At 41.4% G+C, this 19,638-nt stretch overlaps 1 protein-coding gene across 1 annotated transcript in view; it reads left to right on the top strand.

Annotated features, from left to right (window-relative positions):
- The first annotated feature begins 11,934 nt into the window (after positions 1-11,934).
- LOC137314074 (N-acetyltransferase ESCO1-like) overlaps positions 11,935-19,638 on the top strand; it is a 54,843-nt gene continuing 47,139 nt past the window's right edge. The window contains exons 1-2 of the mRNA XM_067979741.1: positions 11,935-12,190; positions 14,716-17,272. Coding sequence (XP_067835842.1) covers positions 12,138-12,190; positions 14,716-17,272 — 2,610 coding nt within the window. The 5' untranslated portion in view covers positions 11,935-12,137. The remainder of the gene's footprint in view (positions 12,191-14,715; positions 17,273-19,638) is intronic.

Genomic DNA, 19,638 nt, shown 5'->3' on the forward strand with positions numbered 1-19,638 from the left:
GGGTGTCCAAATAAGATTTGTGTAGTTTTGATGTTCTGCCATTAGATGTAACAAACATATTTAGTAAATGTGGTCAGTGATGTTATTGTGTGAACATTTAACATGCTTATGTCAAATTTCTCTATCTACTATTTTACTGAAGCATTAACCCCACGGAGTCAGAAGTTCTGGCCCATTCTAGAACTTGAGCATATGATTAAGGCTGACACTTCAGTGCTATACTGGGGAAATGCTGCTTTGTCAGAGTTGTTGTCTGCCTGTTCAGGTGGATGTAAAAGATCCCATGGTACTTTTTGACAAAGAACTATGGGCCAGAACATGTGCAGAGCAGCGAGGCAACACTCGCCGCAGCTCCTGTGACTTAAATTAACAAATGTATTTACTGCAGGCTCTGTAGCGTCGAATTGCTTGATTTTGAACTTTTAAAAAATTGTGCGCTATCAACTCAGCCTCTGTTGATGTGCATGGAACAGTCTGTGAGAATAGAAGACACACCCACAAAATCTGTCAGGAAGAGAAGTAACACCCACAAGCAGGCAAGCAAAGTTCATTCATTTAAAGTTAGTATTCTGGAAGTCATTGTAAATAAAAATTTTAAGTTTTTCTTATAAAAAGCCAAAGAAATAATTGAATTAAATTAAAGAGACAAGGGAAAAGTAAAAAAAAGTTTTAATTTTTAAATTTGTAATTTTTTTTAATGACCCAAAACTATTAAAATAAGGAATAATGTAAGACTCTACATTTTTAAAATCTAATTTTTAGTAGTTTGGCAGTCATTAAGACTAACTAGTGCTTTTAAAACTTAGTTTAGACCCGGTATTTTTAAGCGTACCTGTTTGGTGGCATAATTAGTTACTTTCCAGCTGGGCAGATAAGCAAGTTTGAGATTTTTCACTGATTTCAATGATTGCAGTAAAAACAGAAAATGCTGGAGAAGCTCAGCAAGTCAGGCAGCATCTGAGGAGAAAGAAACAGAGTTAACGTTTCAGGTCAAAGACCTTTCGTCAGAACTGGAAGATGTTAAAAGAGTTAAAGTTTTTGAGCAAGTACAGAATCAGGGAAAGAGGGAGGGAGGGAGGGGAGGGGAGGGGAGGAAAGAACAAAAGGGAAGGTCTGAGCTAGGGTAGAGGGCACAAGTGATTAAATGACAAAAGGAATGATGGTGCAAGGCAACGGGACAGGTTAAGAAACAAAAGATGGGTCTAGAGGAGCTGCAAATGGCAGCAGCAGAACCATTACAAGCACTAGCTGACCGAAAAAATGGGCGCAGTGGTTATGAACTGAAGTTATTGAAATCAATGTTGAGTCCAGAAGGTTTTAAAGTGCCTAAACGAAGGATGAGGTGCTGTTCCTCGAGCTTACGTTGAGCTTCGCATGAGCGTGCACACGCTGCCGCATGCACACTCTTGACCTCTCTCTTCAGCAGCACCGACTCACTCTTTTTCAGAGCTGCTCTGGTCCGCAGTTCCATTTCATCCTTTGCTTCATCCAACGCTTTAACAAAAATGTTTAATTCAATGATTGCAGCGTGCAATGTCCCTTTAATTCGAAGCTGTCAAATCGCCAGCGGACCAATAGGAACAAGGTCACGATTTCTGTGTTTTAGTGTGCATGTGCAAACGTGGGAACTTGCTCCTTTAATTCGCCATTAAAAACGTAGAGCGCTGTTGAGCTTCACCGTTATTTCGGGAGCAAGTTCTGCCCCAGGTCTCCTAGTATCCTGGCCAATGTTCATTCCTCAATCATGTTACATTCGATTGGATGATTTAACTTGTTGTCAGCAGTAAATTATCATGTGAATAAACAGAGAATGATATTCTAATTTGTTGGGGGGGGGGAGGGTCATTAACCTGATCTTGGTGGTAAGGTGGTAACAGCAACAACCGCCAAGCATCACAAAATATCTTTATGGCTTTATTTTTGCAAGGTCTTTTGATGGGCCCCTCCTGTTCTCAAAATCACAAGATAATTACAGATCAGGAAAACCATTCGGCCCATCTTAGTTCATCCATCCAGAAAATCCCTATAGTCACTATTGCAGCATTCAATTGTTTCCCAAATGATTCCAGGATTTTTACCTCCACTGCTCTCTATTCATTCTGTGTATTGATCACTCTATGTGTGAAGAAGAACTTCCTGATATCAGTCCTAAATTTGCCATTTAGCAGTTTGAACCTATGTCTCCTTGTCTTACTCTCGCAATTTAGTTTAAAGTAATATTCCAAATTTATCTTTTCCATACCATTTAGTTCATATATATACCTCAATTAGATCACTTCTCTGACCCTCCTTTCAAGGCTAAAAAACCCATGTTTCTCTCATGTTTCCTCAGGCCTCAGCTCCTCAGACCTTTGACACTAGGGAATCAGCCTCATAATTCTTCTCTGCACTGCCTCCAGTGCTTGTTGACTGTGTAGTTCACTAAGACTCCTAGATCTCTTTCAACTTCATCCTTAGCTATTTCAACTTCTCTCATGGAGTTTGTGTGTCACACATTTTTCTTTCTGTCCGCAATAAATTTATCTGGCACAGTTCTGCCCACTAATATTTTGTCCAACTAATTTTGTCCCTCCTAGTTTATACCATCTGCAAATTTGACCAACTTGCATTGTATTTCTGAATCCAAGTCACTGATTTAAATTAAAACCAATAGTGGTTCCTATACTGAGCCCAGGAGTATCCCACACACTACTACCCCCTAATCCAATATAATTCCTCTAATAAATACCCATTTTTTTCTACCCTTCAGACAATTTCTTGTCCGTTACTCTGAGCTTAACTAATAGCCTTTTCTGTGGAACCCTGTCAAATGTATTGTGTCCAGTTCTGGGCACCGCACTTTAGGAAAGGTGTGAAGGCCTTAGCGAGGGCGCAGAAAAGATTTACTAGAATGGTTCCAGGGATGAGGGGCTTTAGTTTCGTGGATAGACTGGAGAAGCCGGGGCTGCTCTCCTTGGAACAGAGAAGGTTGAGAGGAGATTTGATAGAGGTGTTCAAAATCATGAAGGGTCTAGACAGAATAGATAGAGAGAAACTGTTCCCATTGGCAGAAGGGTCAAAAACCAGAGGACATAGATTTAAGATGATTGGCAAAAGAACTAAAGGTGACATGAAGAAATACTTTTTTACACAGCGAATGGTTAGGATCTGGAATGCACTGCCAGGGGGGTGGTGGAGGCAGATTCAATCGTGGCTTTCAAAAGGGAACTGGATAAGTACTTGAAAGGAAAAAAATTGCAGGGCTACATGGGTAGGGCAGGGGAGTGGGACTAGCTGGATTGTTCTTGCAAAGAGCCGGCACGGACTCGATGGGCCAAATGGCCTACTTCCGTGCTGTAACCTTTCTATGATTCATGATTCTATGGGCTCAATTTTGAAATGGTGACGGGTTGGCACCGGGGGTGGAAGTGAAGGTGTGCGTGGAAAACCCGCATAAACAAAACTTACCGGTTCCGACGCGATTGCATCGTGACTGATGTTAATTAAGGTGTTCTCCGGGTTTCGCACCCGGCAGCCAACCTGATTGACAGGTTAGCTGCCGTCAGGAGCTGCAGTGCGAGGTGGGGGAGAAAAAGAGAGAGAGCGAGACATCATCCGGCGCTGGATCGGAGGGAGGGGGAGAGTGGAAGATCGAGGGGGTAGAGGGGAAGATCGGGGTGAAGGGGGGACATAAGGGGGGGTGAAGAGGGGTGATCAGGGGGACATCGGAGGGGTGAAGAGGGGGAGATCGGGGGGGATGAAGAGGGGGAGATCGGAAAGGGAGACATTGGACATCGGAGCAGAATGGAAAGGTAGTTGATTTTGTGTTTTAACATCGTGCAATGGTTTTTGATGTACTTTATTTTGTTTCTTTTTCCCTGATCCGGCCCTTCACACCTGGTTTCATCTGCGCGCACACAGGTGCATCCGTGGGGAACTCGGAAGTCGGCAGGTTGGAGCCAACTTCCGAGCCCAAACAGAATTTCCCTGATTTTTGCAGGCCCCCTGCCCCCAATGTACCCAAAATTTCCCCGTAAAATTGAGCCCAATGTCTTTCAGAAGTCTAGCTACAACACATCTTAGGGCTTTCCACAGTTCATTTAGGTTTTCACTTCCTCAAAGAAGTCAAGAAGGTTGGCCATCCATGATCTTCCTCTTCTGAATCTATGTTGACTGCTGTTTTCTAGGTTTTTACTGTAAAGATAATCCTCAAGCTTACACCTGATAATCGATTTCATTATTTTACACAGAAAAGAAGACTAAGGGGTCTGTAGTTGCCAGTGTTTGATTTGTCATCCTTTTGAATATGGACATCACCTTAACCTGTTTCAAATCTACTGATACTTCCACACTGCCCAGTGACTCCATCATTGTGATTAGCTATACCTCACAAATCTACTCATTAGTCTCCTTAGGCACCCTGGGAATGTTCCTGGATTATCTTTGGTTAACTTGGTCAATTCCCAGAGATATATCTGCCCCTATGGTAGATGGCATGGAAATTGATGGAGCAGGTAGTAAATAAAGGCTATATCTTTTTTGAAATAATTCCACAAGTATCCCTTATACCCCCCCGACCCTCTCCCACCCGTCGAAGAGAGGTTAAAATTCCCCACTTCAAGTTACTTTAAGAGCCAAGTGTATATAACACAGCAAAACAGAATAAATGGTATGATTCTATACAGATTACTCAGTGCAATGATTAAATCTGGGTGTCCACTAAAATTAATCTCTCCTCCCAAAATATAACTGCTAAGGATGTGTTCTATAAACTGAAACTATTACCAAGAAAACAGAGGATGTAAATAACTGGCTGGCCAGCTGGTGTAAAAACAATGTCAATTTCATAAGACACTGACCATTATTAGGTCAAAAGGGGATATGTTCTATAAACTGAAATCCCAGAGGTTCAATAATATAAGCTCAACTATAGCCAACAGCTACCCAGGACCAAAAAGAGGCAAAGTCCTTTGTCTGCTGTTACTTTCTGCCAAAGCCTAAGTCAAGGAATGCTGTCTATTCCAAGGAATTCTGGGGGTTAAATTGGATAACCCCAAAAACCGGGCATGGGTAGCCCGATCCGCTATTAACCCGCGCCCGGTGCTTCCTGCGCAGGCAGGACGAGACTTTTGTCCGGCCTATGGACTTACCTTCAATCAGTGTTGGAAATCAGCGTTGACAGGAGGATTCTATGTAGTTTGCACTTTCCACCAGCTGGGGGAGCCCCAATCTCTTAAAGGCAGGCTAGCTCTTAAAATCTCTTAAAGGTAGCCGGTACCTGTTATTCGCTAAAAATAACAGTCTGCTATCTGCACGGAATCTGAACGGAGATCAGACATCGTACACGTAAAACACAGATGCAAGTCTCGTCCCTATGTTTACAAACTGATCAGTTATGTTAAAACATTGAATAAAGGTTGTGCACTACCAAATCCTACATCCTCTAATCTGCATGCCAGACCTCACCAATCTGCCGATCTGAGTTTGTACCAGGCCTATGAGAGTGCGTGCACCAAGGTTCTCTGTTGATGCACTAGAAGCCTTGGTGCAAGAGGTGGACAGAAGGAGGGACAAACTATATCCGCTGGGGGAGGGGGGTTGGGTGGGGGCAAGAGGCCCTCCAGACATATGCCCAATGGCAGTGGGACACAGTAGGGGACAAAGTCAATGCCAGGCGCATAGCACCGTGAACATGGATGCAGTGCTGGAAGAAGTTCAATGCTTTGACACGAGTGGTCAAGGTGAGTGGGATCAACTGTCAATTGGAGTCCCCTTAAAACTGCACTACTAACCGCATCCACTGCTCCACGCACTACACCCCCCATCACCCACATACCAAAAACTGTTTCCATCAGTACTCAACTCTTCCAATCAGATGCTTCCTCTCACATTACCACTGTTGCAAGCCGCCCACCCACAACTCACAGGCCACATACACCAGCAGCTATTCAACTTACAGGCACATCACCCAGACACATGTCCCGCTTGCTTGCAGGAGAAGGTGGCGCATAACAGAAGGCAGCAAGTGGCAGTGGCATTTAGCCCCTCAAGCCTGTTCTGCCATTCAATGAGATCATGGTGGACCTGTGACCTAACTCCATATATGGCCTTAGCCCCATATCCCTCAATACCGTTGGTTCACAGAAATCTATCAATCTCAGATTTAGAATTCACAATTGAGCTAGCATCAACTGCCGTTTGCAGAAGAGCGTTCCAAACTTCTACCACCCTTTGCGTGTAGCAGTGTTTCCTAAATTCACTCCTGCATGTCCTGGCTCTACTAACTTGATTGAATTTTTTGATGTTGTAACAGAGAGGGTAGATGAGGGCAATGCAGTTGATGTGGTGTATATGGACTTTCAAAAAGCATTTGATAAAGTCATCAAGATTGCAGCCTATTGAATAAAGGAGGCAATAGCAATATGGATACAGAATTGGCTAAGTAACAGGAAACAGAGAGTAGTGGTGAATGGTTGTTTTTTGGACTGGAGGGACGTTTACAGTGGTGTTCCCCAGGGGTCAGTGCTGGGACCACTGCTTTCCTTGATATATATTAATGACTTGGACTTGGGCAGGGCACAATTGTACAGAGCACAATTTCCAAATTTATAATGACACAAAACTTGGAAAGTGTAGTGAACAGTGAAGAGGATAGTGATAGACTTCAAGAGGGTATAGACAGGCCGGTGGCATGGGCGGACATGTGGCAGATTAAATTTAACGCAGAAAAATGCGAGGTGATGCATTTCAGTAGGAAGAATGAGGAGAGGCAATATAAACTAAAGGGCACAATTCTAAAAGGGGTAAAGGAACAGAGAGATCTGGGGATATATGTATACAAATCATTGAAGGTGGCAGGGCAGGTTGAGAAAGCGGTTAAAAAACCTACAGGATCCTGGGCTTTATAAATAGAATTGTAAACAATTTTACAACACCAAGTTATAGTCCAACAAATTTATTTTAAATTCCACAAGCTTTCGGAGGCTTCCTCCTTCCTCAGGTGAATGGTGTGGAAATGAAATTTTCGAATCCTTCGCATTTGAAAATCACAGAACAATGCCTGGTGATTACTGCCCGTTGCCAAGGCAATCACAGTGAGCAGACAGAGAGGTGTCACCTAAAAGGCCACCGAATATACAAACCCCCCAAAAAAAAAGAGAGAAGGAAGACAGTCAATGACCCGTTATATTAAAAACAGATAACATTTGTTCGCTGGTGAGGTTACGTGTAGTGTGACATGAACCCAAGATCCCAGTTGAGGCCGTCCTCATGGGTGCGGAACTTGGCTATCAATTTCTGCTCGACGATTTTGCGTTGTCGTGTGTCTCGTATTTATAAATAGAGGCATAGAGTACAAAAGTAAGGAAGTCATGATGAACCTTTATAAAACAATGGTTCGGTCACAGCTGGAATATTGAGTCCAGTTCTGGGCACCGCACTTTAGGAATGTGAAAGCCTTAGAGAGGGTGCAGAAGAGATTTACTGGAATGATTCCAGTGATGAGGGGCATTAGTTACGTGGATAGGCTGGAGAAGCTGGGGTTGTTCTCCTTGGAACAGAGAAGGTTGAGAGGAGATTTGATAGAGGTATTCAAAATCATGAAGGGTCTAGACGGAGAAGATAGAGAGAAACTGTTCCCATTGGCCGAAGGATCAAGAACAAGAAAGCATAGATTTAAGGTGACTGGCAAAAGAACCAAAGGTGACATGAGGAGAAACTTTTTTTAACACAGCAAGGTGTTAGGATCTGGAATGCACTGCCAGAGGGGGTGGTGGAGGCAGATTCAATCATAGCCTTCAAAAGGGAACTGGATAAGTACGTGAGAGGAAAAAATTTGCAGGGCTACAGGGATAGTGGGACTAGCTAGATTGCTCTTACATAGAGCCGGCGCGGACCCCATGAACCGAATGGCCTCTTTCCATGCTGTAACCTTTCTAAGATTCTAAATGTTAGGCTATGTCCCTGCGGCCTAGTATTCAAGTATAGGAGACCTCCAAAAACAGTTACAAATGTATCAACAGCCAGAAGCAATAATCCAGTAACTAACCTGTAAATCCCGCATGGTCCCTTTAAATAGCGTTGGTAGGGTTCCTCCAGGCACTCTAAGACTGGTTCAGATGGTCGTGGTTAGGACTGTGCATTGAGTTGAGCGTTAAGTCCCAAAATGGTGTCTATCACTTTAAATCAGCATTGCACATTGGTATCCATTTTCTCCTTACTGTACATGCTCCTGGTGTTCGGTATTTGCGCATGCACTAATGCCTATACCACGATCGTGACCGGTGCATCTCATGTTGGAAACATGCATGCGCAGCCAAGACGCCATCTTGGCACTTCGGGAGGCCATGTAGCGCCGAAATAGCGGGTGTTAGGCGGCCAAATTTTTAGCCCTCTGTGTTTTTGTTCCCTTCACCAAATGCAGGAAGTTTTTTCCAACTTATCGTGTGCAGCGTGATGAAAGATTGACTTGTCTGCATGCATTTTCTGTCTACAGAACCTTACTTCCTAATCATAGAATGATACAGCACTGGAGACCATTTAGTCGATCATACTCTTTGAAAGAGCTATCCAATTAGTCCCACTCCCCTGGTCTTTCCCCATAGCCTTGCAATTTTTTTCTTCAAGTAATTATCCAATTCCCTTTTGAAAGTTGCAATTGAATCTGCTTCCACCACCCTTTCAGGCAATGCATACCAGATCATAACAACTTGCTGCTTAAAAAAAAATCTCCTCATTTAGTCTGTTTTTTTTGCCAAGTACCTTAAATCTGTGTCCTCTGGTTACCGACCATTCAACCACTGGAAACAGTTTCTCCTTATTTACTCTATCAAAACTCTTCATGATTTTGAACACCTCTATTAAATCTCTGCTCTAAGGAGAGCACTCTAAATCTCTCCATGTAACTGAAGTCCCTCATCCCTAGTACTATTCTCGTAAATCTCTTCTGCACCCTCTATGGGCATTGACATCCTTCCTAAAGTGTGGTGCCCAGAATTGGACACAATACTCCAATTGGGGCCTAATCAGTGATTCATAAAGGTTTAGCATATCTTCCTTGCTTTTGTACTCTATGGCCCCAATATTTATGGGGAAGCAGAGAGGTTGCGGGTGAGGTCCAGGTCTCTGTGTTCCTGCACCCCCTTTAAAATTGTACCTTTTAGTTTAAATTGCCTCTCCTCATTCTTCCTACCAAAATGCATCACTTCACACTTCTCTGCGTTAAATTTCATCTGCCATGTGTCTGTCCATTTCACCAGTCTGTCCTCCTGAAGTCTATTACTATCCTCCCCACTGTTTACTACATTTCCGAGTTTCGTGTCATCTGCAAATTTTGAAATTATGCCCTGTTTACCCAAGTCCAGGTCATTAATATACATCAAAAGGAGCAGTGGTCCTAATACCAACCCCTGGGGGACGCTGCTGTATATTTCCCTCCAATCTGAAAAACAACCATTCATCACTAATCTCTGTTTTCTATCTCCTAGTCATTTTTGTATCAATGATATAACGTAGTTTGTAATAATTGAATAGAAAATACTTAAGAGAATATTGTACACCTCCATTTTTAATTTGTTATAGAAGAAGATCAGATGAATCATAGTCAATGTATGCTCCCATTTATTAGTCTCAGGAAGCTGCATTTTTAAGCAGTGTTCATCCTCTCAATGCATGAGAAATATTATTTCTCTGTATTTATATATTAAAAATGCAGTGATGGCGATATTCCAGAGGCATTGCACCTGTAGGTGGAATGGCCAGTTCATTTGACAGGAGGGGACCAATAGATTATATGACAGCAAGAAATCAAAGTCTTTAGGAGAGAAAATTGGAGGAAGTAATAAGGTATTAAATATATTTTCTTCTCTCCTCTCATGCTCTCTTTCATCACCTTTTTATTTTCTTTATCTCTATTTTCCTTTTTTTCAACAGTCCACATAAGTGTGAAACTCAAAGTGTTTTATCTTGCTTTCTGCTATTGAATAGTCAAAGACAATAAGAAAACACTACAGAGGCTGGGTTATTTACCACTCCTAGAATGATTGACTGCTGTGGCTTCCCACTCTATATTTGAGATACATCTCTCAACTTCAGTGCTCTGAACAAGGCAATGGAATAGTGAGTGTAATTGGGAAATTTGTCCATAGCAGCCTGGAATTTTCTGAAATCTTGCACCACAGTAATGGTGCATCTACAGTGTTCGCAATTATTCTAGCACACAAGTTCCAGGAAATTATGGCATTAGTGAGTTATGCTAGTTATAATGGCAGGCCAAAATTTTCTGGGCCATTTGCTGAGACCCTCGTTAAAACAGGTAAAAGTTAATTATAGCTCCGCTTCCATTCAAAACTGCAACGATGGTGAATTTCCTTGATTCGTAATAGTTTTCTGGTGGCTGAAAGGCAAGCTGATAAAGAAAGGCACACACACACATCGGTCGTCAAGACTGATCTCATTGGGAAATAGAAGCGGCTTTCTGCTGTTGTCACGTTTTTTTAAACAGAGGATTAAGCAAAGCATTCAACTCAATCCCCTTTTTGGTTAGAGGACTGCTGTAGGATTTTCTGTGAAATATTCTTCTAAATCAGGGAGAACGGCTGCTTGGCTCTGCATTGCTATGACATTGCTGGGGCGATGTCTCTGTGTGCATTAATATTTGTAAACAATTTTACAACACCAAGTTATAGTCCAACAAATTTATTTTAAATTCCACAAACTTTCGGAGGCTTCCTCCTTCCTCAGGTGAATGGTGTGGAAATGAAATTTTCGAATCCATCGCATTTGAAAATCACAGAACAATGCCTGGTGATTACTGCCCGTTGCCAAGGCAATCACAGTGAGCAGACAGAAAGGTGTCACCTAAAAGGCCACCGAATATACAAACCCCCAAAAATAAAGAGAGAGAAGGAAGACAGTCAATGACCCGTTATATTAAAAACAGAAAACATTTGTTCGCTGGTGGGGTTACGTGTAGTGTGACATGAACCCAAGATGTTGAGGCCGTCCTCATGGGTGGCACACTCACCTGACCAAGGAGAAAGCCTCAGAAAGCTTGTGATTTTCAAATAAAACAGTTGGACTATAACCTGGTGTTGTAAGATTCCTTACATTTGTCAACCCCAGTCCATCACCGGCATCTCCACATCAGATAGAATGGCAGCTTGGCTCTGCATTGCGGTGGCTACAAAATACTTGTGCGAGATAAAGGAGTTACATTACATTCCCCACATTACAACAGTAATCATACTTCCAAAAAAAAAGTACTTCATTGGCTGTAAAGCACGCTGGGATGTCCTGAGGCGCTATATAAATACAAGTTCTTTCTTTACAGTCGGTCCTGTAAACACCTCAAACAAAATTAAGAGCTATCAAAATGAATGTTATTTTTCCTTTTTTAATTCCCTAATCTTGATATTTTTGAGTTATGCTGGTATATAGTCCAATTATGCAAAATATTCTGTAGGTAGTATGTGATTTGTGACCTTTATTATTTATTCACTGCACCATTTCTGATTTGCCAGTATCCTCACTCAGTTTTCCAGTATATGCTGTGTCAATTTGCCACTGGAAGATCAAGGCGCCCAACCGTCTAACTTACAGCGGTCGTCGCCAAAATGGCCGTTGCAGGAAATTCCGGGCCAATATTTTTTTTCAATCAAAGGCGTATCGACTCTTGTTTCTTTCTCTACGGATGCTGTTTGATCTGCTGAGTCTTTCCAGCATTTTCTGTTTTTATTTCAATCTTTTCTTGAACTCCTCTTATTCGGGCATCTTGCCGTTCAGCTTTTCGCACGCTTCCTTTCCCTGCCCCGTGTTACCAGCTCCCCCTGGCACGTGTCGCTTCTCAGGGTCCATCTCTCCCGCGTGCCTCTTCCATCACGTGCTTGAAAGCTGCCCACGCGCAGGTTCGCAAAAACCGACGGGCCGCGGGGGGGGGGGGGGTTCGCGCATGCGCATGCGCAGCAGGGAACTGGTGCCGGTGAGCAGGTTGTGGTCGGTGATATGTCTCCCGTAGAAAATCAGTGCGGCCCGGAGCTGAAAGTCGGGGGTCACGTGTCAGCCCCCGCAGGCAAGGTTGTGACAGGCTGATACTTAAACAGAAACACATCAAAATAGACCGACACCGTGGGCACAGTTTTGCTTTTCATCATCATCGGGAAATGGCAGCGCAGAAACGGAAAGCGGCTGTGGGCCCGGCGAGCGCGGAGCGAGGGTGAGTGACCGACCGACAGAGCCCAACACGAGTATCTTTTGGGGGCGGCCCGGGAACAAAGCGAGAGCCTGGGTGGCAGTTTGCTGTGGCACTCGAAATTCGCCCGCTCCTAACTCGGTGGGTGAAAGGGCCTCTTCTTGCAGCAACTGGTGTTGACGTGAATTGGCGGCGGGTATTTTTTTTTTCTCCGATGAGAGGCTGGGAACGGTCACCACCATGTTGTACTCAATTTCCGCTTCCGTCCCCACTGTTTATTTAACCCACAACATCACTTTTCTGTTAACTGCATTCCTGATTTATCCTTTTTAAAATTAATGACAGATGTGATCAAAAACCTTATTTGTCACCCAGAAGAGATTTTATCTTTCGATTGCTCAATATATTCGAGACAGAGGAAAGAAGTAGATGCCATTTGTATCGCTAACCTCTATCCAATAGTCTTGTTAAAATGTCCAACACACATTTAATAGACAACTTTCTGAGCAGAGCGTTACTTTAGGAAAACTGTTCGTGGTATTTGGACTGCACGTTAAGAAGGCGACTCGTACTAAAAATTCAACTGACTTAAAATCGGATCCCAATCGTGATCTTGTATCGAAATTTTGTAGAAAAATTAACCCCTTTAATTACAGAAAAATGTGTGTATCTGTGTGTGCGCGCACCTGGACAGACTAGTCTCTAGTTCTCCATCCAGAGCTGGATGTTGCTTGTGTATTCACAGTAACTTGATGCAGGAGCCTCAAATCACTTAGGGATCTGTCGTGTGGTATTAATTACCGTTTTCACTTTAACAACCCGTCAGTATCTGAAATTGTCTCGAGTGCAATTCACCTGTAATAACGTTCAGTTCAAATAGAGTTTTCCAAAGTGTGACTGCCTACTAGGAGGGCACAACAATGATGTAATATATTCAGCTCTGAAGTGGGAGAGTGTGGGCTCCCTTTCCACGATTACCCTGCTTTCTTTCATGCCAAACTGCTGAGAGAAAGCGATCAGCAGGGCAGTTATTGTGGATTTGGAAAGTGAAATAATCTGTTTTCCAGGTTCTTGGATATGAAGTAAGGCAGATGCTGAGATGTTCCTTTCAAGATTGCCTTGCACTGTACTTCACAGAACAAAACAAACCATGGATACTAAACACTAACTAACTAAAACAGGAACTCTAGATAGGAAATTAAAAATGTTTAATATTTTTACTTTATACTTTGTCATTCTGCTTATTTTTTATTTTGAAGTCTTACTCCTTTTTCTTATGATTTGAAATGGCTAATGGAATTTCACCTCTCCCATGGCTCGGTAGGGGCAGTGTGGTTCTGAGTCACTCAGACCACAAGGGTGTTGCCAGTGTTGTCTTATGTGCTGAGTTAGCTGATTTCTGCCAGTGGTGTACTACAATTGACCTTGGTAACCCTGGGTTAGGGAGGAAATAATTGGCCCACGGTTCCATTTGTGAGTAATATTCAGTAGTGGAAAGTATGCATGTGTGGATACCAAGTAACAACAGCACAGGGGCTCAAGCAATGCCCCACACATCAAAATAGTTGGCTGATGCTTGTAGCCTGCTTGTGTGCAAAGAATGGCTATTTGGTTGAGATAAATGGCTGGTAGTGCTAGTGTGATCATGCCCCATGAATTACAACCTTCAGGAAAGGAGGGGAGAAATTTGGGGTGGAAAAGTTGATGTAATAGCTCTTTTCAATCATTAAAATTTGAATGATAATGCAGGATGCCAACTTGGGAGGGGAGATTAATTTATAAAGATTTAAAAATAATATACTGTATATTGCTAGTGTGAGATCACGTCTTTGGATTTGGGGCCAAACTTCTGAATTTTGTGATATTAGACTGATTGCCATTGGCATAGTCCAAAATGTGCAACAGCAATGCCAAATTGCAGTATAATTTGTGCATTATACAACCAAGGTCTTTTATCATTGAGTGTGGTATACATCTAATGTTTTCTTTTAAATGTATTGCTATTTTTATTGTTGTGATCTAACTGAAGATTTCTAACTTTTTAAATTAATAAATCCTTTCACTCCTGACTTGTTTTGTAGGACAATTAAAGGATCGTTATTTGTGTTCTTTAAGGTGGTCCACTTCTAGATGTCTCATGTTTGTGCAGCGAATCCTCCACATGCTAAGTTGTTCGTAATTACACTATTGTGGACAAGTGTGCTTCCATGATAAACTGTTGCAATTTCAGAGAAGTAGAGGTGCAAGTAACCAACTCATCTTCTCTGATGGAAGAAAATTGAAAGGGAGGAGATAAAAATAAGTTTCTGCCTTTCCTTCCTCTTCCTCCCACTTTTTTTCACTCCTCCCCACAACTCCAAAATAAATGTTCTGTAACAGTGTGATTATACTATGGGGGATGATTATCTCTGGATTCTTAAGTAACCATTGAGTACTATTTCACTTCTCAAATGATAATTAAATGTGTTCTTCAATTTTATTTTTCACTGGCATGAATTAATCATTGAAAATACCACTGCTATAGAGTAAAATCGCTATTTATTTGATAGGTCATCCCGGCAAAAAAATGGCTCATCAAGAGGTGGACCTTCAACCAAAAAGCAATGTTTTGAGGAAAAGGCAACATCCCCTCAAGTTAGAAGGTTTGCAAACCACTCAGCTGCTCAACCACGTCGGGTATCCATTAAAAAAGAAGCTTCAAAATTGCTTAGAACAACTGTCAAAGCGAACAGATTATCAGCAAAGACAACTGCAAAGCTAAAGGGGAAAGGAGCAAAGATGATCAGTAAAAAAAATGAAAGAATGGCTCCTTTGAAGAAGAAGAAGAAGAAATCAATTAAACCTTTACTCAAAAAAAGGTCATTACTGAAATCTTCCCATCAAAAGAAAATTGTAGTTTCTCCAGTATCAAAGAGGAGATCTGGCAAAGTGCTACCTGAAAGGAAAGCCACAAAAAAACAGAACAGTGTTAAAACTGTAGGTAAACAAATCCCAATGAAGGTTTCACAGAAGTTACCACAGAGTAATAGAACTTCTCGGTCACGACTGACCCAAAAAGATCTACGTATTTCCAAAGAGACCTCTAAAAAACTTCCTTTAAAAATGTCATCAAAAGTTCCACAAAAGACAAGTTCATCATCTAAAAAAAAATCTCTTCAGACTGTGGTAAATTCTTTAAGAGCTATAACAAACAAATCAAATCAGAGTAAGAAAACCGTGAAAATCCAACCGAAGTCTACCATGAACATATCCAAGATGCAACCTACAAAGAAAGATGTAAAGCCTTTGTCAGTAACTGCTAGGACCTCTAAGAAGCAGCATGTCAAAAAAACAGTTAAACCTGTGACATGCAAGAGTAGTCGTACTAAACAGTTAACCTCACATAAAGGTATTAAAACTGTGTTAAAAAATGTTTCTTCAAAGACACAGTCTAACACAAAATCTGCAAAGGATCCTCAACAAAAAAAGACAGTGAAGTCAAAGTCATCACTGCAACATCTTACAGGTGAGGATAAGCTTGAGGCTGATGCTGTAAGACCTCAAACCAGATCTGGTCAAAGCAGTTCAAAAGAGAATGTTCAACGGGTAGTAAATTCCAAGTTGAGATCTGTCACTAAACAAATACTGAACGAAAGACAAACCAGATCATCTCAAAGACTGAATCTGAACCCTCTGTTTTCGACAGGATCCTTCCTTTCCACAGACATCAAATCTGGTGCAGTTCCCACTCAAAGGAAACTGATAAAAAGGACAGTTAGCGATTTATGTCCTAAAAGTCCTGAGAATAGCTTGCCTTTGAAAAAAATAATGAAAGTAGATAGTAAGGTTGGAAGAACCAAGCTGGAGAAAGTTAAAAAAACTCCAAAAGAGAAGGCTTCAAAAGTTGCAGGAACAAAAGTGGATGGTAAACCTAAGAGAAAAACTCCAGCAGCGACAGTTACAACTCCCAAAGAAAAAGACTCAAATGCTGCAGAAACAAAGGCAGGTATTGCACATGAAAGAAAAACTGAACTGGAGAAAGCAGAAAATACTCCTACTGATAAAATCTCAGAGGCTGCAGAAACTCCCCAAGAGAAAACTAAATCCAGTAAGCCAGTTCCTCAAGACCATTCTGAAACAAAAGTCAAAAGAAATGCTACATGTGCAACATTACAAAGCAATGGGAAAAAATTGGAAGGTCAAGTTCAGAAACTGGCAAAAGCAACAAATTGCAGTATCAAAGCTATTAAAGGAAAAAGTGGAGTAAAAGCACCTACTGAAACAAAACAAAATAAAACCCTGAATAATGCTCCACAAAATAAGAAAAAGTTAAATAATTTTGTGAAAGAACAATTACAAGCTTCAAAACTATCTCAAGAAACTATTCGGAAAGCTAATAAAAATGCAATATTTAGTCCTAAAACAGCAATGGAAATCCCATGTCTGCAAACTGACAATGCTAAGTGTAAGCGTCAAAGTATTCTTGAGTTGTGTGAAGAAATTGCAGAAGAGATAGCTTCTGACACTCTTGATCTTTCAGTGAAAAAAGAGCCTGCAAAGATAGAAGATGAAAATATCCAAAAAGAACCAGAACCAATAACGCCTGAAGATGTTGAGAAAACAAAGCGGACAAAGCCGATTTATTCCAGTCTAAACAGATTCCACTTTTTAGGACAAAAATGTGTCAAACGTAAATTAATTGAGCATCATAAATCTGTAAGCACAAGATATACTTTACAAAAAGGAGGAAACAGTTGGACTAGAATTAGGCAAATTAAAACTGATCAAAAAAAACTAACTACCATCAATTCTACCTATAATAAGTTTAGAAATTTACAGGTTAGGCAAGCAGTTTCACAAGTAGTAGTTCGAACAATTGACAAGATGGAGAAAGAGAAACTGCCAAATGGGGTGCCTGTACAAACCAAAGAAGAAAATGGGACCACATGTGAGCAACATAAATCTGAAGCTCTTTATCAAATAGAAGTTGGAAAAAATACCAATAGTGGTCAAAAGACATCTGAAAGTAGTACACCTGAAGAAATTAAAAAACTAGTAAAATTATTTGACAGAAAAGAGGATGAGGCAGAGATGCCAAAAATGGAGACTGAATCTGAAGCAGATGAGGTATTTTGTATTTCAATGAAATATGTACTTTTTCATTAATTGTTAATGTGGTATGTCAGAGCTTACTAATACTTAGAAATTACAACACTGAAACGGATGGCTCAGCCCAACATCTGAGATATTTATCTTTCACAGGAGCAGTAGTCCTTATCCTCTTCTTCAGCCACCTATCTAACCTATTCTTAAATGTTGACATGATCTCTGCTTCAATTACTTACACTAAAAGTCTATTCCATAGACTCGCAACCCTCTTAAAGAAAAAATGTTTCTTCTGCTCTCTGTCCTAAATTTCTTTTATTTAACCTTGTATTGATGTCCCCTCATTGTAGACCCCTGAATCACTAGCTAAAAGTCTGTTTCTATCTACCTTGTCCCATCCCGTCATCATTTCAAACATCTTAATCATAGAATGATACAGCATAGAAGGAGGCCATTCGGCCCATCATGCCTGTGCCGGTTCTTTGAAAGAGGTATCCAATTAGTCCCACTCCCCTGCCCTTTCCCCATAGCCCTGTAAACATTTTTCCCTTCAAGTATTTATCCAATTCCCTTTCGAAAGTTACTATTGAATCTGCTTCCACCACTCTTTCAGGCAGTGCATTCCAGATCACAACAACTCGCTGGGTTTTTTAAAAAAAGATGTCTTCATTGCCTCTGGTTTTTTTGCCAATCACCTTAAATCTGTGTCCTCTGGTTACCAACCCATCTGCCACTGGAAACAGTTTCTCTTTATTTACTCTGTCAAAAGTGTTCATGATTTTGAACACCTCCTATCTTATCTCCTCTTAACCTTCTCTGCTCTAAGGAGAACAAACCCACTTTCTCCAGTCTCTCCACTTAACTGAAGTCCCTCATCCCTGGTACCATTCTAGTAAATCTCTTCTGCACCCTCTCTAAGACCTTGACATCCTTCCTAAAGTGTGGTGGCCAGAATTGAACACAATACTCCAAATGAGGCCAAACCAGTGTTTTATAAAGATTCAGCATAACTCCCTTACTTTTGTACTCTGTGCCTCTATTAATAAAGCCAAGGATCCCAAATGCTTTTATAACCACTGTCTCAACTTGTCCTGCCACCGTCAAAGATTTGTGTACATGCTCCTCCTGGTCTCCCTGTTCCTGCACTCTTTTAAAATTGTACCCTTTAGTTTATATTCCCTCTTCTCATTCTTCCTACCAAAATGAATCATTTTACACTTCTTTGCATTAAATTTCATCTGCCATGTGTCTGCCCATTTTGCCAGTCTGTCTGTCCTCCTGAAGTCCATTACTATCCTCCTCACTGTCTACTACATTTGAGTTTCATGTCATCTGTAAACTTTGAAATTATGCTCTGTATGCCCACGTCCATGTCATTAATATATATCAAAAAGAGCAGTGGTCCTAATTCCAACCTCTGGGGGACACCACTGTATACTTCCCTCAGTCTGAAAAACAACTGTTCACCACTGCTCTCTGCTTTTTGCCCCTTAGCTAATTTTGTATCCCTGCTGCCACTGTCCCTTTAATCCCATGGGCTTTAATTTTGCTTACAGGTCTATTATGTGGTACTTTGTCAAACGCCTTTTGAAAATCCATATACACAACGTCAAACACACTACCCGCAACAACCCTCTTTGTTACTTTATCAAAGAACTCAATCAAATCAGTCAAACGAGACTTTCCTTTGACAAATCTGTGCTGACTTTCATTTATTAGCCTGTAATTTTCCAAGTGCCAATTAATTTTGGCCTGGATTATTGTCTCTAAAAGTTTCCCCACCGCCGACGTTGGGCTGACTGGCCTGTAATTGCCGGGTTTATCCTGATCCCCTTTTTTGTACAGGGGTGTACATTTGTAATCTCCTAGTCCTCTGGCACAGCCTCTATATCTAAGGAGGCTTGGAAGATTGTGGCCAGAGCCTCCTCAATTTCCACCTATCCCTCGGTAACCTAAGATGCATCCCATCCGGACTGGCTAACTCTTCTACTTTGAGTACTGCCAACCTTTTAAGTGCCTCCTCTTTATCTATTTTTATTCTATCCAGTATTGCTATTACCTCCTCCTTTTACTGCTACATTGGCAGCATCCTCTTCTCTAGTGAAGGCGGATGCAAAGTACTGATTTAGTACCTCAGCCATGCCCTATGCCTTCACAAGATGATCTCCTTTTTGGTCCCTAATCAGCCCCACCCTTTGACTACTCTTTTACTATTTATATATTTATAAAAGACTTTTGGGTTCCTTTTACATGTTACCTGCTAATCTATTCTCATAAACCTTTTTTGCCCCTCTTATTTCCTCTTTTAGATTGCCTCTGTACTTTCTGTATGCAGCTTGATTCCCTACTGAAATATTAACCTGACATTTATCATAAGCCTGCTTTTT

Source organism: Heptranchias perlo, chromosome 3 (genome assembly GCF_035084215.1).
Source record: "Heptranchias perlo isolate sHepPer1 chromosome 3, sHepPer1.hap1, whole genome shotgun sequence".
Classification (NCBI taxonomy): Eukaryota; Metazoa; Chordata; class Chondrichthyes; order Hexanchiformes; family Hexanchidae; genus Heptranchias; species Heptranchias perlo.